The 21805-nt window shown below is 34.3% G+C and overlaps 2 protein-coding genes and 1 pseudogene across 4 annotated transcripts; 1 reads left to right on the top strand and 2 right to left on the bottom strand.

Moving 5' to 3' along the window:
- Positions 1–3304: 3304 nt before the first annotated feature.
- Positions 3305–5740, bottom strand: LOC103337293 (uncharacterized). Its single transcript, XM_008240457.2, has one exon. It carries the CDS (start codon positions 4606–4608, stop codon positions 3514–3516), a length of 1095 nt encoding a protein of 364 aa, XP_008238679.2. The 5' UTR covers positions 4609–5740; the 3' UTR covers positions 3305–3513.
- Positions 5741–5977: 237 nt separating this feature from the next.
- On the bottom strand, positions 5978–7144 carry LOC103337292 (uncharacterized; annotated as a pseudogene).
- A 1299-nt stretch (positions 7145–8443) lies between these two features.
- On the top strand, positions 8444–12561 carry LOC103337291 (Sodium Bile acid symporter family). Of its 3 annotated transcripts, none has more exons than XM_089041776.1 (8): positions 8444–8766; positions 8861–8940; positions 10038–10168; positions 10987–11180; positions 11253–11505; positions 11592–11845; positions 11917–11999; positions 12232–12561. In XM_089041776.1, exons 1-8 carry the CDS (start codon positions 8607–8609, stop codon positions 12241–12243), a joined length of 1167 nt encoding a protein of 388 aa, XP_088897902.1. In that variant the 5' UTR covers positions 8444–8606; the 3' UTR covers positions 12244–12561. The 3 variants fall into 3 exon arrangements, with proteins under 3 accessions (XP_088897902.1, XP_088897900.1, XP_088897901.1); XM_089041775.1 differs by having other exon boundaries at positions 8446–8766; positions 12275–12561; XM_089041774.1 differs by lacking the exon at positions 12232–12561 and having other exon boundaries at positions 11917–12225.
- Positions 12562–21805: the final 9244 nt, after the last annotated feature.

Here is a 21805-nt window from a genome sequence, read left to right as displayed (position 1 = left end):
TTAATCAAGTCCACGCTTCCTTGGTGAAAGAGAACTCTAGATTACGTTCCTGAGGACAAGCGGTGGAAATAGGGTGAGTATCTACAAAAGTCACTCCGACACTCAAGTTAGTGTTTGTGTAGCGTACTCTTGGTGTTTAATTGAATTTTTCATGCCTTTGCTAGAGGTCTAGCCGAGTTTTTACAGCGCTTCGAGTTCTTATTTTTAGCCCTACTTCCCTAGCTTTGCGCATCCCATCTTCCACATCAGGGTAATGGGATCAGATGATTGATTTGTGTCTCCCTCGCTCCGCACTTCTCTAGTGGGAGGGAAGTTCGATCATCCCACGTCTTTTAGTTGTGGCATATGGGTTAAGCCATGACACGTGAAGACACGTGGGATTTGGTCCCCACAGGCAGGTATGACTCAGCTTTAGCCATTTGACAATGTAGTTTCCATGTAACACATGAGAGCATGGCAAGCATGTGACTTGATCCCCACGCACCATCTCCTTCCATGCAAACCGCACACTAAACTACTCTTATCGGTAAACAAAAATCGGGAAAAAAATAATTTTTTTAAACAAAAAATAGGAACCCAATAACGCCGCCCGACTATCCTCCTTTTTATTAAAAACAATCCAGAGTATAGCCGTGCGAGTATACTATTTATTTTTAAAAAACAAATAAAGAGGGACCTGCCTATCACCTACGGCCTAGTGCCCAGCTCGTGTTTTTTGTGCAAAAGGTATAGCCGCCCGGCTATACTATGTAAATATAATGTTTTTTAAAACCTATAGCCGCTCGGCTATACCTATGTCTAATTAATAGCATAATCTGAATTTCTCTTTTTAATTACTTTAAATAGTATGGTATGTTTTAATTATTATTTACTTAGTGAATAATTAGTATTTTAATATATTTCATTTTAATTCAATAATATGTGAGTATTTTATGTATAATATGTGAATTTTGTGTGTAATATTAAAAATATTAAACATGAAAAATGTGTACGTACGTGTACAATACGAGTGTTAAACGTGAAAATACTAAATTCTTTATAAGAATAATAACTCTAGAAAAGTAAAAACTCAAAAGAAGACAATAGAGACTTGGGTAATGGCCTAATAGTAATTGATAATATTCTAAACTACTCTTATCGATAAACAAAAATAGGGAATTTTTTTTAAAATAAAAAAATCACAGTATCTATGCAAAGAGTATAGTCGCGAGGATATACTATTTATAAAAATTTTAAATTTTTTTTTTTAAAAAGGAACCCAATAACGTCGGCCGGCTATACTCCTTTTATAAATTAAAAAATCCAAAGTATAGCGGAGGAACCCCCTCGCCTATCGCCCGACGTGTTTTTTTTTTGTTGTTGTTGAAAACAGCGATTTTTTAAAAAGTATAGCCGCTTGGCTATCATAATCTGAACATAATCTGAATTTCCTTTTTTTAATTACTTTAAATAGTAGTTATGTTTTGATTATTATTTAATTAGTGAAAAATTAGTATATAAATATTTTAATATATTTTATTTTGATTCAATAATATGTGAGTATTTTGTGAATAATACATGAATTTTGTGTGTAATATTGAAAATTTTGTATAAAAAAAAAAGTGTATTAAACATGAAAAATATATACATACGTGTACAATAGTATTAAACGTGCAAATGCTAAATTCGTTGTAAGGGTAGTAACTCTGGAAAAGTAAAAACTCAAACGGAAACAATAAAGACTCCGGGTAATGGGCTAATGGTAATGGATAATTGTCTAAACTACTCTTCATGTGAAAGCACAGAACGGAAATCCTTTAACATATGTTCAACCTCCCTCCTTGCAACCATTGCATCATATTGTTGCTGTGAGATCTTACTCTGATTGTCAACTGTGACAATCACGTCCAGTTTCTTACGTTGTTCGCACTAACCATCCCATCCACGACCCGTCATATGTTGCTGATCGTGTGTCATCACTGCTCAATGGCTCAGTGTCCTTCACAAAACAACTCAGTTTCCAGCGTAGCCTGTCTAATGGGAATGAGATGTGTATCTCATGTAACATATTGGATATAATTTCATTGACGGTACCGATAGTAGAGCATTAAATTTGTGTGTTGTGTCGGGGTCTATGATTGGATTTCTCAGTCGGGTAGGGTGGTGGTGCCGATACCATCTTGAATAACATGATAGCTCTTGAAGACATTCCAAGCAATTGAGACTTGAGGAAATTTCACAAGGGATTGATTTTTTTTTTTTTTTTTTTGGGGTATGAAATTCATGTTGTATTCATAAAACCCCAAAACAGGGAATAGAAATACAAATAGAAGGCAAAAGCCACAAGGAGCCAGCAGAACACAAGAACAAACTAACAAAAGCAGGGTCAGATATAGCTAGATTCCACCGGAACCTAGAACAACAGTCCCTACCCAGCAAACTAGCTACTAATAGGAATTAAAATTAGACTGCAGAAGCAACAAGAGGTGAACAAGGCAAACCATCAGAAGTTAACACCCCAATGAGAGACAATGGTGGTCTGTCGACCCAACTTTGCAGTTCCATAGCTTTGTTACCTATCGACGCCGCTGCATGAGCCGCACGATTTGCACTCCTAGGCACCCATGACCAAATCACCTCTTCGAAGCTCGAAACCACATCATGGATCATATGGGAAGCCTCTGTTTTCTACCATCACAACGACACTATAGTCATGGTCGTTCGTGTTGGGATTGAAAGCCTAAATGTTTAGGTCATAAAGAGAGAAGAGCTATATGTTGAAAATATTTTATGGACTTCGAGGTGATATTACTCTTTTTGGTCTCAATTTCATTTCATTTATTCTTGGAAAAGAATTCAATTTCATTACTCTTGGAAAAGAAATCAATTTCATTACTCAATCAGTATTAGTTTCCTTTTAGGAAAAGAGTTTGGCGAAAAATAAACCTTTTTTGCTAATGAATCGGTTGATGTCTGTGTATGAGTTTCCTTTTATAATAATGATGAACTCCAGTAGGAATGGGAAAGATAATCCTAATCCATTATGACTAGGAATGATAATTTCTTTTTCTGGTCAATAATGCTTGGGAATAAGATTTTTTCCCCCAAGAAAAACCCAAACATAAATTTTCGTTGTTGACTTAGAGTGGAAATAAAAGTTGTGATTAACAATTGGAATGAAATGTAGATTAACTTAAACTGCATAATTCTGGAAAATTAAAGAAGTGAAATTCAAGCTCAAGAGCAGGGCTCAGTTATCCCATCCCATGTCAGCAAAGAATCGTTAAGCTTAACTGAAATATTTGACCTAAAATTTGACAAGAAATTATCTCCCACCACAAAGAATGAGTGTGATTTCTTTTAGCCATTGAAAATTGAGATATTGATATATACAAATTCTGTATCAATCAATCCCACATGTCTGGAATTGCGAAAGATTAACGTTCGCAGGTAGATAACGGAAACTGAAGAAATTCTGAAAAAGAAGTGAAATTCAAAGATGAAGAGCTCTCACAACAATCCCATATATCTGTATCAATAATCAGTTGGCAACTTGAACCTACACAGAGGGCATACATGACCATACCTCAACCACTGTTCAATGCAATGTCCATGAAACATGTGAGAGCATGGCAAGCAAGTGACTTGATCCCCACTCAACATCTTTCCCAAGCAAACCACACAACGTTGATCGCTGCTCGAACCGCATTGCACCCCTCCATCAAACACAAACTTCTCCAAGGCCTCAACTGATGCTCTAGTTGCAGGCATTGGGCTGAACACTGCTTCCTCTAATGACTCTCTCACGGCTGCTTCTGTCAATGCGCCATCGTTGATATCCCCAGTGTTTTGTGCCAATGTATCCAAGAAAGAGCGCATGTTTGCACAAGTTCTTATCATACTGTCCCGGAGGCTCAATAGCTTATCTAGAACATCCTCCATTTGATGAACATCATCAGCAGAAAGCATAACACTAGCCCGGAATGCAAGTGAGTGCCAGCCTTCCCTCAGCCGCTGTGCCCAACCCTCCCCTATTTGTTCAATAGCACCCGAAGAAAGTGCAAGCGGAGCATAATATGTCTCTATTTGCGCGTTCACCTCATCCCTGAGCTCCCTGTCCTCAACCTCCAACTGCTGCATTTCGTCGAACAGTTGGTGTGCAAGCATTGGAATCTCCTTCTCAACTGTGACAAGTATGCCAAGCTTCTTGTTAAGTCCAGCAGCTCCATGATTTTCCACCATGGTACTAGCCTCAAGAGCCATTCTGCTTACCATAGCTTCAACGCTCTCGAGTGGCTCTGTGTTGCCACCACCAAAACGCTGCGTTTTCCATCGGAGCCGGTCCAATGGGAACGGAATGTGCATTGCGTCGATCATGTTTGATAAAATATCTCGTGAATTGGACTTGAATGAGTGAAAAGGATGATCAAGTTCGAGTCTTGCATCGTAAGCTCTGGTGGGCAGAGAAATATCTGAATTAACATTGTAGCTTACGACGACATTCAAAAGAATCGAGACCTCAGGAATCGGAATGGGAATGGGAAGCGATTCATCATCTGAGAAAGCTTTCTGCTCGACCGTGACAAAAATGCCATAGTCGTGGCTGCTGTTGGAACTGAAAGCTTGCATATTTGCTCAGAAACTTGCAGGTCCTTGAATTTCACAGGTATATATATATGACTAAAATCTAAAATAAAATTGGTATTTATTTATAGGCAACATAAACTTGACTTACGTTGATTTTTTAATTTTTTTTTAATTTTTTATAATGCCTTTCTATTGCCAAATAAAAAAAATAAAAAATAAAAGTCTCCCATGTTCTCACAAAATAAATTGGAGAAAACTGGGCGCATAAATTGGGATTATAAGGTTTTTAGGATATTTCATTTTTAGCACATTCTTACATGCTTGAAATTCCCAAGCTCATTAGATTTCCATCTTTAGTTTTAATACAATTTGGAACCAAGCATAAGAATGTTCATCGGAAACATCATGAAAATCACTTGAAAAACACCAAATTTAAAACACTACAATTAGTAGTAATGACAACTTAAAGTAAAATAAATATGTTTACTTACTCCAACAGAATCGTTTGGAAACTACAATTTCATGAAAGTAGCGTTGGTTTTTATGATGCAGAACATATGGGAATGGGGTGCTAATGGTTTTTATGAAATTTCATTTTTAGCACGTTTTTAGAAAGTAGCGTTAGAATGATCATTAGAACGAACATCATGAAAATCACTTGAAAACTCCAAATTTAAAACACTGCAATTAGTAATGATAAGCACAACTTTTGTTAGTATGATATACATTGTTATACTCATCATTCCTTGATACCATAATCGTTTCGTGGTCATGTGATAACATGATATCAAAATTTCATAGAGCTTTTAATCTCCCCCAAATTATTTCTACTTTTTTCCTATATTCTGGGATTATCGGTATTTCTTGTTTAAGTGAAACCCAAGCACAAGCACAACTTTTGCCACATAAAGAAGGAGACTGTCAAAGCTAGACTAAAACTAGCCATCACATTTACCACAAATACAATCCCAACCCCATATATCTGGAATTAGATTAACTTAAACTGCATAATTCTGAAAAATTAAAGAACTGAAATTCAAAGCTCAAGAGCAGGGCTCGGTTATCCCATCTCATGTCGGCAAAGAATCATTAAATTTGACAGAGAGCTAAAATTTGACTGAAAATTCTCTCCCATCACAATGCACCATGGTCATGGCCATGCTGACTGTTGATTGAAACCTCCATTTTTAATTAACTCAGAAAGTTTGTGCACCTAAAGAAGAGAGATGTGAGAGGCTTTTTGTTAAGTAGTTGCATCAATGGATTAATTTCTTTCTATGCAAGAATGATTGTGATTTCTTTCTGGCCATAGGAAACTGAGATATATTTATATACAAATTCTGTATCAATCCCAAATGTCTGGAATTGCAAAAGATTAACGTTCGCAGGTAGATAACGGAAACTGCAGAAATTCTGGAAAATAAGTGAAATTCAAAGCTGAAGGACTCTCACAACAATCATCCCATATATCTGTATCAAGAATCAGTTGGCAACTTGAACCCACACAGAGGACAGATATGACCATACCTCAACCATTGTTCAATGCAGTTGGCATGGAAGCATATGAGAGCATGGCAAGCAAGTGACTTGATCCCCACTCAACATCCTTCCAAGCAAATCACACAATGTTGATCGCTGCTTGAATCGTTTAGTACCCCTCCATCAAACACAAACTTATCCAAGGCCTCAACTGATGCTCTAGTTGCAGGCATTGGTCTGAACATTTCTTGATTTAATGACTCTCTCAAAGCCTCTTCCATCAATGTGCCATCGTCGGTATCCCCTGTGTATAGTCCCAATAGATTTAAAAGCAGGCGCAGGACTGTACAATATCTCACTCCACTGTCCCGAAGGCTCAATAGCTTATCTCAAGACTCCTCCAATTTATGAATATCATCAGCAGAAAGCATAACAACACTATCCGATAATATAATCGAGTCCCAGTCTTCCCTCAGTTCCCGTGCCCAACCCTCCCAGACTTGTGAAGCACCATGTAAAGAAAGGTCAAGCAGAGCATCATTGGTCTGTATTCGTGAGTTCACCTCATCCCTCAGCTCCCTGGCCTGAACCTCCAACTGCTGCATTTCATCAAACAGATGGTGTGCAAAAATTGGAATCACCTTCTCAATCGTAAAAAGAATGCCCAGCTTCTTATTAAGTCCGGCAGCCGCGTGATTCTCCACCATGGCACTAACCACAAGCGCTATTTTGCTTACCATAGCCTCAACGCCCTCAAGTGGCTCTGTGTTGCCGCCACCAAAACGTTGTGTTTTCCATCGGAACCGGTCTAATGGGAAGGGAATGCGCATTGCATCGATCATGTTTGATATAATATCTCGTGAATTGGACTTGAATGAGTGAAAAGGATGATCAAGTTCGAGTCTTGCATCGTAAGCCCTGGTGCCCAGAGTATTATCAGAATTAGTGGTGTAGCTTATGAGGACATTCAAAAGAATCGAGACCTGAGGAATCGAAATCAGAATCGGAATGGGAAGCGATTCATCATCTGGGAAACCTCTCTTCTCTACCGCGACGAAATGCCATAGGCATGGCTGCTGTTGGAACTGAAAGCTTGCATATCTTTTGGCTCAGAAACTTGCAGGTTCTTGAATTTCACCACAAACTTGAAGGTTCTTGAATTTCATCATTTGGCTCTTTCTTTTGCCCCTTCATTTTCTTCATTTTTTTTTATAGTAGAAAGAATAACAACAATGCTTAACGGCAGCTCCTTGGAGAAACCATTAAAATTGAAGGCCAAAAAGGGGAAAAGTAGGTATGTATGTCTTTTATTCGGCAAAATTTTGTCAAAATACAACTAAAAAGTTCAGCTATTATCTAATCTTTTAATAATCTTTTAAATATATATAATTTTTATTCAATAATAAAAATAAGTGAATTTTATGTATTATTCAAAATTTTGTAAAAAATACGTGTATTAAATGTGAAAAATGCATATATACATGTATTATATGTTTGCTTTTTAAAAACATGTATTTTACCGAATCTTTAAGACAATATGGAAAACTGAAGTATTATTAAAAAATACATATGTGTATAATACGAGTATTAAATTAGAAAATGCTAACTAAGCTTTCAAGTACATTAGCTTCATAACAAATGCATCCCAAGTTCTCACAAAATAAATTTGGAGAAAATTGGGTACATAAACTGGTGTTCTAGGCTTTTTATGAAATTTCATTTTTTAGCACATTCTCGTATAGTCAGTAGATTTGAAATGTCCAAAATTAACACGGTATATAGTCATGTCAAATTTTCTTTTGTTAAAATAGAATTCAATATAATTTCCATCTTTAATTTTAACGAAACTTGCTCATTATTATGATTATTGTACTCGTTCCTTCTAGTGTAATCATTTGGAGGACACATGATTACCTAATTTGATATCGAAGTTTTGGTTCCTAGAGGTCTCCAATTAATCTCCCCCAATTATTTCTACTTATTTCCTCCAATGTGGGATTATCGGCATTTCTTGTTTAAGTGAAATCTATATAAACTTAGGTCTTGTAACTTCATCCTCAAGTTTCACCACCCTGTCTGCAAGAACCTCCAGCCGTTGGACCTAATCAGAAAGCAAGATAGCATCATTACCTCTGCCATAGTGAATCCCTCTCTTCATTATGCAAAAAGCTTGTGGGCGCTTAAAATAATTGAGTACTAATTTGTTTTTGGCAAGAAATTAATTCCAGGAGTCAAGCATGTTGCGTCATGTTTTCTAATTTATTATTTTATACAAGTAATTAATTATTCTAATTAATCTAATTTACGGTAAAGGAATTCGAATTTGAATGCATATTATTTTGTGTTTTAGTTTGTTATGTTGAATAAATCTAAACTAAAACCTCTCCGCATCATTGACCAAAAAAAAAACAAACATTTTTCATGAAAATAATGTTCCGGTAACATGTTATCATCTGGTTAGATTTTTGGGGTCAAAATATCTTCTAGTGGGTGGACCGTCTGATTTCTATTCACCTAATTTGACTCTCTGTCTCTCTTCCTACTCCGCAAGCTGCACAAAAATGGCTTTGCATGCTCCAGTCAATAACCAGCAGTCTCAGATTCACCGTCTAAATCTCCATCATCGAACCCAAATTCAGCTCCGAAATCTCTATTTCAACATCCCAATCTCGCAGTCTCGAGGAACCCTTCGTTCTCGCTCGATTTCACATCCTCTGTTGTGTGAGTTTCTTCGCCATTTCTCTCTCAATTCGATACATTTCTTTACTTCCCGGCGCTTATTTTCATTTGGGTTTATCGTGTTTGTTGTGTACAGTGCGAAAATGTGTATCGGAGAAGATTTCGGGTTCTTTCGATTCGGATTCGGGTCGAAATTATGCATCCGAACCACCGCAGGTGCTCTCTGTTCCTGACTTTTTCTTTTACCATTTTTTGTTGTTGTGATTTTTTATATTATCTTGTTGCTTACTTTTATGAACCTCTATCCTTTGTTTGATTAGATTTAGTAGACGGATCACCTGCGTATTGTTTATGCAATGTGATCAGGTTAGAGTGGGATGAGAGTAGATTATTGGAGGAATAATAAATAATAATAAAAATGATAGTGATCCAATTAAAGGATTTAAATCTTTTATAATTTTTTAAATAAAACTGACAGAGATGTAGTTGCTATCTTTATTATTTGGTTTTTGTTTTTTGTTTTTTTCTTGGGAGAGTTATTTGGTGATTGACAAAGATAGTTCTCACCTGCTTACGTCAAAATTATTGTTAGGATAAATGTACATCCCTAAACGCATTTATTTTCTTCACATCTACAAAATTTAATCTTTAGTATCTTTTTCTTCCTAAGAGTTACAACTTTCAATTTACTTACAATGGGTTGATTCTAACGCCAATCTTTTCTCTTACTCATCAAAAGAAAATTTTATGAAATTAATATTTTATTTAGTTACTGTTTTTTTTTTTTTCAAACTTCACCTTATCATTTAGTTTTGTTTCATATAATCACCTTAAAAAAGCAAAAATTCACCATATCCGCAATTACTTTTGATTTTTGAATTTTTTAAGTGTAAAACAAGTGAACATAAATAAAGAAAAGGGCCAGTCATGGCGCGCATGGTCAACTGGGGGAGAGGGGAAAGGTTGATGACATTGACAGGAGATGGAAGGAGGGAGGGTGCTTAAATTTTTTTGTGTTTTTCTTCCAATTTTTCTTTTTATTTTTCAAAATTATATAAAGAAGGGTAAATATGTATCAAAAATTGAGGGGATTGATGAGCAAGATGGGTGCCGAGAGAAGTACTCTGAAAAGAGTAGAGTGAGTTATTTGAAAATAAATGTAATGAGGGGCTTCACTGATAGAAAAAGTCAGACCAGTCCAAACCTCAGCTTGGCTTGGTTCATTTACACCCGTCATTAATGTTCATTTTACAGGGCATTTGCAAAATATTTTCAGGCCATATTGATTGTAGTTATTGTATGTCTCATTTCAGATCCCTCGACAAAATAATGTTTCTTTTGTGGAGGTCCTGAAGAAATCAAATTCTTTCCTGCCACATGTAACTCTTGCTAGTACGCTGTTGGCTCTTGTCTTTCCACCTTCTTTCACATGGTTTACCAACAGGTTCTTGAACCTTGTTTAGATAAATTGGTTGGTCAATAATTGAATATTTTGTTTACACTATTCCATTATAGAGACAATGAGCTACTTCCAAGGAAGGTTGACTTTTAACATCACTGTGCTAAAAAATGGAGTTTGGCTGAATGCAGTTGTGGTCCTTGTGTATACATTTTATTTTAAAGGGGAAAACTAAGTGAATGAACCGGAAAGAAGAAGAAATTCATCCAATCACAGTTAGAAATATAATTTGTATATATTGGCTTGTTACGTAAAATGCATTTGGAATTAGTGAGTACCAGGTCTTGGCTATTTCTATGTTGATTGTGTATTCTCTTTGCTGCCTAACATGTCGGGGAAGCTTTAGTTCATTTTCTATGTAAATTGTAATTCATTGCATAAAACACGTGTACTTTTATTGTAAGCACACTTTTCATCCTATAAATAACTAAGTGTTTCAATTTGGTTCCTTCAAACATGATCAAACACAATTAGTTGACTTGTGGCCTCTTCCCTTTGTTGTAAATTGTAATAACAGTCCCATGCTCATGTGGTGGGCACTTTTGCAGTTTTCCATTCATTTAAATGGACAGAGGGATCTAATTGTTTTGAAATCCAGATTAAAACATTTTGCAAATTACAGAATGAAGAGTGAACTTCAAATTAAGTTGTATTTCCTGCCCTGAAGTATTCTGGTGCAGCTATTGGAAGGTGGAAAGTTTAGATTTGATTATGTCGACGTGAAATTAAATGTCGTATCCATTGAACAAATGATATTGTGCTAAGGACATGCTTATAATTGTGTTCTTGCAATATCGTTCCAGGTACTATGCACCTGCCTTGGGGTTTTTGATGTTTGCAGTGGGGGTTAATTCCAGCGAAAAGGATTTCCTCGAAGCTTTCAAGAGACCAACAGCTATTCTTGCTGGTTATATTGGCCAATTTCTTGTCAAGCCACTTCTTGGATATATTTTTGGCATTATCTCAGTAGCAATATTTGGTCTTCCAACTCCAGTAGGTATGATTCACCCTGCCTCCCTGTCAAAACACCCGGCATGAATGTACTAAATTTTCTTGAATCTGTGATCAGGTGCTGGAATTATGTTGGTATCTTGTGTTAGCGGCGCCCAGCTCTCAAATTATGCTACTTTTCTGACTGACCCGCCAATGGCCCCTCTAAGCATTGTCATGACATCACTGTCTACTGCTACTGCAGTATTCATCACACCACTCTTATCGCTCTTGCTCATCGGAAAGAGACTGCCTGTTGATGTAAAGGGAATGGTGTCCAGCATTCTGCAGATTGTAGTTACACCAGTTGCTGCAGGGTTGCTTTTGAATCGGTGATACACCAACTCTGAATAACATTCTTTTAGCCCAATGTTCACTTGTAGAGATTCTAACTTGTCTATTGTAATTTCGCCTTCAGGTTCTTTCCCCGAATATGTGATGCTATTCGGCCATTTTTGCCTCCATTATCTGTATTAGTTACAGCTTGCTGTGTTGGAGCACCACTTGCCATTAACATTGAGTCTGTTATGTCTCCTTTTGGACTAACCATTTTGTTGCTGATTATCGCATTCCATTCGACTGCTTTTGTAGCTGGTTATTTCCTTACTGGCATGGTCTTTCATAAGACACCTGATGTCAAAGCACTACAAAGAACACTATCCTATGAGACAGGTTCCTCCTTTGCCTTATAGTACATAATTCCATAGGAATTTATGAAACTAACATATTTTTTACTTTTGCAGGAATGCAAAGCAGTCTTCTGGCCCTTGCCCTTGCAAACAGATTTTTCCAAGATCCACTTGTTGGAGTGCCTCCGGCCATCTCTGTGAGTCAATGTCTAGGCTTAAAAACCATTTTTTTCTTTTCACCAATTCATTATTGGCTAAGATGACTTGGAACTCTTCTACAGTTTGGAGAGATCATTGTTTCAAATTTACATTTTGCTTTGTTCCAAGCAATATGCACACATTTTGTCTTTCACCCCTGCTAATCTGTCTTTCAATATGCAGACACGTTGTCCCAAAAAAATAAGGTTACTTTTTGTTTTGTTGCACCAGGTGTATTATTGACATGTTCACTGTTTTTAACTGTGATCTGCAGACTGTAATCATGTCTTTGATGGGCTTCTCTCTTGTCATGGTTTGGGCCAAAAGGAAAGAATAAGTAGACAAAATAGATCTCAAATTCTTTGAAGTTTTCTTAGTGGTTCTTGATGGCTTGCATATTAATGAAGTGCAATCAAGAATGATTGAAGAGTATTTTTGTTTTTCTTTAGTGTTTTTGAATAATTGTACACTTTTAATTTCTAGTGCTAAGATTTGTATCAACTCATTTTGTAATTTGTATATTATGCCTAAGGCAGTAATTATGGAATTGAACATGATTCACATGGAAAATATTCATAAATTTTGCAATCATTTAAATTAAGATTAACATTCCCATTGTTGTTTTTGTAGATCCTTTTCTTTTGGTACATGGGGTCCTCGTGAAATTGTGAGCATCCAAGTTGTTTATGTGGAAGCTCATAAGTTACCCACATTATCCAAAACTAAATGAAGCGAAGTGGTTAAGAGTATTTTTTCTCATGCGCCTGAGGTTTTATGTTCAATTTACTCCTCCAATATCACTTGTACAAAAATAAAATAAAAAATGAAATATCTTGAATGTTCGTGTATATTACATTCAATTAGCTTTTTTTAATTTAATTTTTACTGTGACAATAAGAGAATTTTAGGTACCTTAGGCTTATGGTACCTTATCCAAAGCCTAATTACCAGAAAGACCTTCAATCTTGAAGCAAATTTCCATTGTACCCTCGTCTTCAACTACCTGCTTCGAAAGAACCCAACGACCATGGCCAGGAACTCTTTACTGTACCTCCCAAAACCCCCTTTTCCTCACAAACTCCTTTTCCCCCCCAACGTTCCTTACACACCCAAAAGCTCAGACCCGACCCGCAAAGTCCCTCAGTCAAAATGGTACCCTAAAAGCGTGTAGGCAGACGAATCAACCGATTGACACAACCGACTTTTTTAAATAAATAAAGACTCAAACTACCAAGAAAACTTACCTAATTGTCTAAGGTTTTCTTTTTAATAAATAAAAAGTCGATAGAAACCTAATTGTCTAAGGTTTATTATTCGCCAAACTCTTTTCCTAAAAGGAAACTAATACTGATTGAGTAATGAAATTGATTTCTTTTCCAAGTATAAACGAAAAATATGAAACTAATAATCCTAATCCTACTCAGATTCATACATGGATCACCAATATATAAAAGGTAGAAGACCCCAAAAAGAGTAACATCACCTCAGAGAATAAAATCTTTTCAACGCATAGCTCTTCTCTCTTTTTGACCTAAACATGCAGGCTTTCAATCCCAACACGAACGACCATGACTATAGTGTTGTTGTGATGGTAGAAAACAGAGGCTTCCCAGATGATCAATCCCTTGTGAAATTTCCTCAAGTCTCAATTGCTTGGAATGTCTTCAAGAGCTACCATGTTGTTCAAGATGGTACCGGCACCACCACTCGATCGAGAAATCCGATCACAGACCCGGACACAACACACAAATTTAATGCTCTACAATCGTTACCGTCACATGAAATTATATCCAATATGTTACATGAGTTACACATCTCATTCCTATTAGACAGGCTACGCTGGAAACCGAGTCGTTTTGTGAAGGACACTGAGCCGTTGAACAGCGTTGACGACACGATCAACAACATAAGACGGGTCATTGATCGGATGGTTAGTGCAGGACAACGTAAGAAGCTGGACGTGATTGTCACGGTTGACAAGCAGATTAAGATCTCACAGCAACAATATGATGCAATGGTTGCAAGGAGGGAGGTTGAACATATGTTAAAGGATTTCCGTTCTATGCTTTCACGTGAAGGTTTGCTACAACATCCACATGAGGGGGCACGTGACCAAGCTACGAGTAGTGTTGATGCTTTAAGGTGGCGATTGGTTCGGTCGCATTTGAATGAAATAAGGTCACGTGCAGCCGCTGCAGGGATGCTCAATAATATTAATGTTAATTTTGATTATGAAGGAAGTTTGGATGTAAATGAAATATTGATAGAAATGGGGATGTTGATGGAAGAGCTCTCAGATGACCATCAAACTCGACTGCTTAGGCTAAAGCCTGCAACAAAAGCTTCGGTTGAGGCATTAGCGAAGTTAATCAAAATTGATGGAGTAAATTATGGTACTAATAGTGAGTATTGTGTGGTCTGCATGGAGAAGATGTTGAGTGGGGAAGAAGTCACGTGCATGCCATGCTCTCATTTGTTTCATGCAGACTGTGTCGTTCAGTGGTTGAAGTTGCGTCACACGTGCCCTGTCTGTAGGTTCAAGTTGCCGACTGATTGATGGAGGTTCATAGTTTTAAGCATCAAAATTGAAAAAGTATGATCTTTTGTGTAATTTTTATGAAGAGTAGGTACATATAGGTTGTAGGACAAAGGGTTAAATGAAGTCTCTGTTTTAATCTTTTGTCTTCCTTTATAGAAACAATAAATTGTAATATGGGATTGGGTTTCTATTTTTATTTTATATATAAAGAATTTAGCATTTTCACGTTTAATATTCGTATTGTACACGTACGTACATATTTTTTATGTTTAATGCACTTGTTTTTTACAAAATTTTCAATATTACACACAAAAATACTCACAAATTATTGAATAAAAATAAAATATATTTAAATATTCACCTAAGTAAATAATAATTAAAGCATAATTACTATATAAAGTAATTATCAGATTATATGCTATTAATTGGGTATAGCCGACCGGCTATACTTTAAAAAACATTCTATTCCACTTTAAAACACGCGCTGGGCGCCAGGAGACAGGCGGTTCCTCCTTTTTTAAAATAAATAAATAATATGGCAGCGGCTATACTATGGATTTTTAAAATATAATAAGGAGTATAGTCAAGCGTTCTTTTTTTAATATAATTTTTTATATAAATAGTATTGCCGAGCGGTGTGGCTATACTCTTGGCATAGATACTGTGATTTTTTTAGGAGTTTTAAAAAGTTTTTCCCAGTTTTTTTTTATCAATAAGAGTAATTTAGAATATTATCCATTACTATTAGGTCATTACCTGAGTCTCTATTGTCTTCTTTTGAGTTTTTATTTTTCCAAAGTAATTATCCATATAAATAATTTAGCATTTTTACATTTAATACTCATTTGTACGTACATATTTTTCATGTTTAATACACTTGTTTTTTACCAAAAAAAAATAATTTGGTTTTAACAAAAAAATTTCAAAAACTGTCCTGTTTAGTTTTGAATCGGATTATTAAAATTATTTTTTAATACAAATTTCAACTGAAATTTTATTTTATTTACTTGAAAATTAATAAATCATTTAATTTCATATAAATATAAATATTAAAGATAGAAAAGAGAGATGTTTTGAAATTGAACTTCAATAAATACTAGTTATGAGATTAAAAATATGGTATTGAATATAAATAAATATTGAAATTATATATTTTTTAATTTGACCAGTTCGGTTTGGCCCATCTAGTTTTTGAAGACATAGAACTAATCCAAAACCAGTCCAAACCGGTCCGGTTCGATTTTTGATCGATTGTTGACTTTTTGGTCAACTCGGTTTTTCCCTTTTTCGTGTGGTTCGACTCAGATTTCGGTTTGCGGTTTGAATGCCCACCCCTACACATTATTGAATAAAAATAAAAATATTTAAATATTTAAATATTAATTATTCACTAAGTAAATAATAATTAAAACGTAACTACTATTTAAAGTAATTAAAAGAGAAATTTAGATTATGCTATTAATTGGGTATAGTCGGCTATAATGAGAAAAAACCGCATTAGGCGCTAGGCGCAATTTTGTTTTTAAAAGTAAATAGTATAGCCGTGGCTATTCTCGCATTGTTTTTAAAATATATAAAGCGGTATAGCGTATTATTGCGTTTTTATTTTTATTTTATTTATAAATAGTATAGCGCGGTTATTTTCAGTGTTCACTAAGTAAATAATAACTAAAACATAACTACTATTTAAAGTAATAAAAAGAGACATTCAAATTATGCTATTAAATGGGTATAGCCTTGGCTATCGTTGGAAAAAATATGTTTACAGAGTATACCCGGCATTACTCTTTTACTAAAACACGCGTTGGGCACTAAGCGCTAGGTGATAGCCGTGGTCATCTATATATATAGTATAGCCTCGCGGCTACACTCTAGATTTTTATTTAAAAGAGTATAGCCACTATACGCTTCTCATAGATCTGTGATCTTTTTTTAAAAGAAGAACTGCATAACATAGACAACATGATGGAAGCTTGAAAACCATGTGAAGCATCATCAATCTCATCTCCATGCAAAGAGATCATCCCAGCAAGAATAGCCGCCAAACTATTTGAGTCCATACGACATTAGAAGAAATATTTTGGATCCATAAGCAGAAGCAAAATGTAACAACCCAAACCTAAAATTAATATTTAATTATTAATTTATTGGAGGAAAAGACTAAAATGCCCAGTTGACTTTTTTGGGAAGGAATTTAAGAATTCTAGTTATAAGTCCGTCGTATTGGGATCGAATCGGAGTAATCGAAGAGAATACCGTCAAAATATGTGCAAAATGGTAATTTTGGGAAATAAGGTGAAATGGACCCGGAACCACCGCATCTAACGATCATGCCGCCTCGACCGTCGGAAAAACCATGGTTTCATTTTGGAGAGCGATTTCTCCCTCCTAGGCCACCAATCCTAGCATATGAGGTATGGATTTCTAGCTATGATTTCACGTGTAGGAGAGCGAAACCTAGGTTTTGAGAGTTTCCAGGTCCCGAACAAAAATGGCTCCAAATAGGTGTTATACCTAGGATAGGAGTCTTGAGCCTAGATGTTGAGCATAGAAGATCCATTTTGGATTTTGTGTTATCGTTTTGAGCATTTTGGCTAGCAGATCAGTCGCAAAAGGATTCATTCGGCAATCCAAGACTACATAAGGGCATTATTGTCCAAAAATCCTAAATCAGGGATAAAGCTTCTAGCATAATTTAATAAACCTAAAAATGCTTGTAATTGCTTTTTATCTTCTAGTTTATCTGGATTGTATTTTTTTCTCTAGGTTGTTTTCCTAATGTGGGACAGTTAGGTCTAATATGTCTTACTTCACCACAAAGATAACATTTACATGTACTTTTATTGGGTACTCTATACTTTCTAATTTATGGTTTATTTATTCTTTTTCTAAATTGTTTAGGGATATATTTTCTTGTGTAAATTCATTTTTAGCCGAAGAAAAATTTCCGCTTTTGTAAAGACCAAAGACAAAACCAAAAGGACACAAAACTGTCAAAACCTTTGCATCTTTGGAACTAAAGATATGCATGTCCCTCATCTAAAAAGCCAAAGGCAGCATGTGAAGGAATCTCCGCTGGCACAAAAACCAACCAAGCCATGCAACAGAACACCATCAGAAAAGCCATATGCAACCAAGAGCCTTGTCCTTTTCTTACATGTGAACGTATTGTTTGTTTTCTGTAGGACCATGTGAAGTCATGTGAAGTCATGTGAAGTGTAAACATGTATAGGAGAGTGTTTGTGCAGAGAAAATATATTTCTTCAGCAGAAAGAAATAGAGTCGGTAGAAGATATCTCTTCTCTAGTTTTTCTCATACTTAGCAGAAAAGAGTGAAGTCGGTGAACTCATGTATATAGCCTGCAAGTCTGAAGAAGAGAAGTACACCAAGAGAAGAAAAAATCTCAATACTTCCTCCTTCAGTTTCAATAAATAAAAATCCTTTTGTTTATATACTTTCTATTATTCTCCAAACATTGTAAAATACCACCAACAATTGATTATGTATCCAGTGCATAGCAATTCCAGCAAAAGCAATTAAGTAAGTCTTTTTCTCTTTTATTTCTGGTTTTCTTAGTAGACTTCTTGTCTAAAATAGGGAAACTCTGTTCATAATTATGTTATTATCTTGCTAAACTGACGATCAATACTTTGTTTGAGCACTTGGTCATGTTTGATATTTGCCATAACAATAATTGGATGTCTGTCAGGGAACCTCTGAGTTTAGAAGACCTTTGAGTTCTGGTCCATAGCCCTTTAAGTTGACGTCTTTGCAGTTCCATGTTCTATGCATGGTGTTTGGTTGTTATTTTGGCTTTTAGAAACCTTGACCGAGACCCGCTTCAATAATGGTATCAGAGCTTTAGTTTAGAGCCTTAATAATATAATTATACTAGTAAAGTACCTTGAGGACAGAAGTCAGTCAACAAACTGATAAAACCAACGTTTTATAAACTGTTAAAACTTTGTTAATTACCAGAATTACTAGTTAAGAACAGTAAACCCTTTGCATGTTTGGGCCTTGGTGGACACCTATTAGAATAAAAGAAAGGTTACAAGAATTAAAGAAACAGAAAGCAAAATACCATAAAGAAATTAGGAATTTAGAAGAATTTGATAAAATCACCATAAGTATATAATTATCCAAGAAGAAAATTAGAAGTACAGAATAGCATAACAAGAAATCAGTATCATTTAGAAGTTTGTAAAGAATCCATAGAAGCTTTCCAGGAGAATTTAGGCATCTTAAAAGAAAAAGGTAGACTTAGATAAATTTTATGATAGAATACCTTAATTTAAAAATCAGTGAACAACAGAAGAAAAAATTAATTCTAGATAATAATACATTAGTTTGTTATTTTCCACAAAAAGAACACAAACATCTTTTACATAGCAATAGTAATCCCTTAGAAAATAGTATTATTGACCTTTTGATTAGTCGAGCAAAAAGTGTAAAATTTGAACATAACAAAAATAATAGGATAATTCAACAGTTACTAGAATATTTTCAGAAAAATTCTTTAAAAACAATTAAACAAAACTTAGACTATATTGCATATCAATTAGAAGATAATAATAGGAATATCCAAAGATTTCCTAGTAAGAAAGAAATCAAAGAACTCAGAGATCTTATAGATAGTAAACCCAAACAAGTAGAACTCCAGTCCTTAGAAATTATCGAGCAATTAAAATTAGAAGTGCAAAAAATACAATTAGTACAAAAAACATTAATTGAACAACTAGAAAAGTTACATAGTAAAATAGATAGACTTTTAGTTTAATGACATATTCTAAAATTAATAATAAATATATCAAGGCATTAGAAGAAGTTGGTCAACTAGATAAGGAACCTAGTAGGTCTTACAGAATTCACAACATCTGTAGTAAGTAGTAATATCCCTATTAGACAAAATAATTTAATTATCCAATTAATTTTAAATTTAGCTGAAAAAGTAGATCAATTAGAAGAACAAATAACAGAAATTAATCAAGTAGAACACAATACCACTTCTACACTACCCAAAGACTTAGTTGATAAATTGGAAAATTTAACCTTAGGAAATAATCCTCATAGAAGAAAAGATAGAATAAATTCATTTGATAATAGTAAATGGAACTCTTTAGGAGAAAAGGAAAAGAAATAGTTAGAATAGAAGATATATATCCTAGTGAACAAGAAGCATAAGAATTTCTTAGAAAAGGCTTTGAAAAATCTCAGAAAAATAAATATAATTTATATCAATTAGGAAGATTTGAAAATAGACATAGTATTGTAAGTAGCATCAGTCAACATGAAGAAAGTTGTATAGATAAAGAAGTAACTCTTAATTTACTTAGTAACACAACAATATAACACCTTAAAAAATCACACTATCAACAAATTCATATAGGAATAATTATGATAGGAATAGCTGGACTCACTAGAGCACAAGTAGGAACTAAAGCACTAGTATACATATATGATGACAGATGGGATAACCATCAGCAAGCAGCTATAGCTACAACAGAAGTAGATCTTAGCACAAACTTAGCAGCCATATGATGTATTCCTAATTTTGTCATGAATATTAGAGAATTTAGTAAACATATTAAAATCAGCATAAGAACAAAAAATTATAATATGAAAGGTGAGTACAAAAATTTAAGCACTAGTCTTATGTTTGTAGGAAAAATTTCAGATAGTTATAATTACAAATTTAATGTAGAATTTCAAAATTTAGTACAAACTTTTGGTAGTAAACATGTTAATATGATAGAGACAAAACCAGTAGATAATAGTTTTTTAGAAGGAACATAATGGATTTTACCCAACCTACAAGTAACAAAAAATAAACAACCTGATAAAGCACAACTTTTTGAAAATCGTATAGGTGAAGCAGTAGTAAGATTTACTAATTATAAACAAATAAATGATATAGAAGACTTAGAAAGTGAATTAGAAGAAGAAATACATATGGCATTTGATAACTTAGAAATAAATATAATTGAACATAATTTTGATAATATAGTTGATAAACTCATAGATGACATAGATAATTTAGATGAAGAAGAATATATAGAAAAATATAAAACTTATGATTTAGGATTACATAGATTATCAGATAAAGAAATGAAAGATTTAATTTTAAATATAGGATTAGAACATATTTTAGGAGAAAAAGAATACCAAAATATGTTAATTGAAGTAGAATGCATGCCAATAGAAGATCAATGTAGTTCAACTAGACCATCTGTAGCCCCTGCAAGTAGAACAGATCAACAAAATCTTAGGCAAACTAATGAACCAAATAGAGAAAATAATGAAGAAACCGGTAGAAATGCTTTCTAACAAGAAGCATTTAGCATAAGAAAAAATAGAATCCGTTATAAAGGAATTGAACAAATTAGTTTAGCAGGAAATATATTAAACTTAGATCATGTAGACCCACAAGATTGGGAAAAAAACTATAGAAAGATTGGGAAAAAGGTTGTGTACATGCAGCATTAATGTTAGATTTTAGTAATAATAAAGATATATTAGATTACTTTGAACATACTTTAGATGGAATGGTCTTTGATTATTTCCAAGCATGGAAAATTAAAATGCCAAGAGAACATCAAGCAGCAAAAGAAATGTTTAATATAGATGCTTTTGTTAAATTAATTAAATATGAATTTTTAGATCATAACAGATTAGATGGTAGAAATGAACAAGAACAAATTAGAGCCATAAGAAATTTAGAACAACTACAAATTTGTGATTTGCAATATATATATTAGTGAATGTACTTCAGTTTTTTTTAAGTATTTAGGCAAAATCGGTAGAATTGATGATCTTAATTTATTAGATACTTATATGACAAAAATTAAAGGACCAATAGGAGAAATAATTTGGAACGAATGACAAAAGCACCCTAGGAAACTAGATGTATCCATAGGAGAATACAACATGTATATGATATATTATGATCAGAATGTAGCCAAATAAAAGCAAAAGGACAAATTAGAAAACAGTTTTACATTGAGTTGAAAAAATATAGATTTACCTAAACAATTATAGATGTCATAGAAAATTTAGGCAGAAGAAGCCATATAGGAAAAGTTATGGAAAATATAGACCCTATAAACAACACTATAAAAAATTTAGAACTCAACCTTCAAAAACTTTTAGAAGAAGAAAATATATCCCTAAACAATTTAGGAAAAAAACAAATAAACCATGGATTAGAAAGTATAAAGTACCCAATAAAAGTACACGTAAATGTTATCTTTGTGGTGACGTAGGAC

Source organism: Prunus mume, linkage group LG7 (assembly GCF_029339155.1).
Source record: "Prunus mume cultivar Tortuosa linkage group LG7, ASM2933915v1, whole genome shotgun sequence".
NCBI lineage: Eukaryota > Viridiplantae > Streptophyta > Magnoliopsida > Rosales > Rosaceae > Prunus > Prunus mume.
The sequence above is the reverse complement of the archived record's forward strand: the minus strand, read 5'-3'. Positions and strand labels throughout refer to the sequence as shown.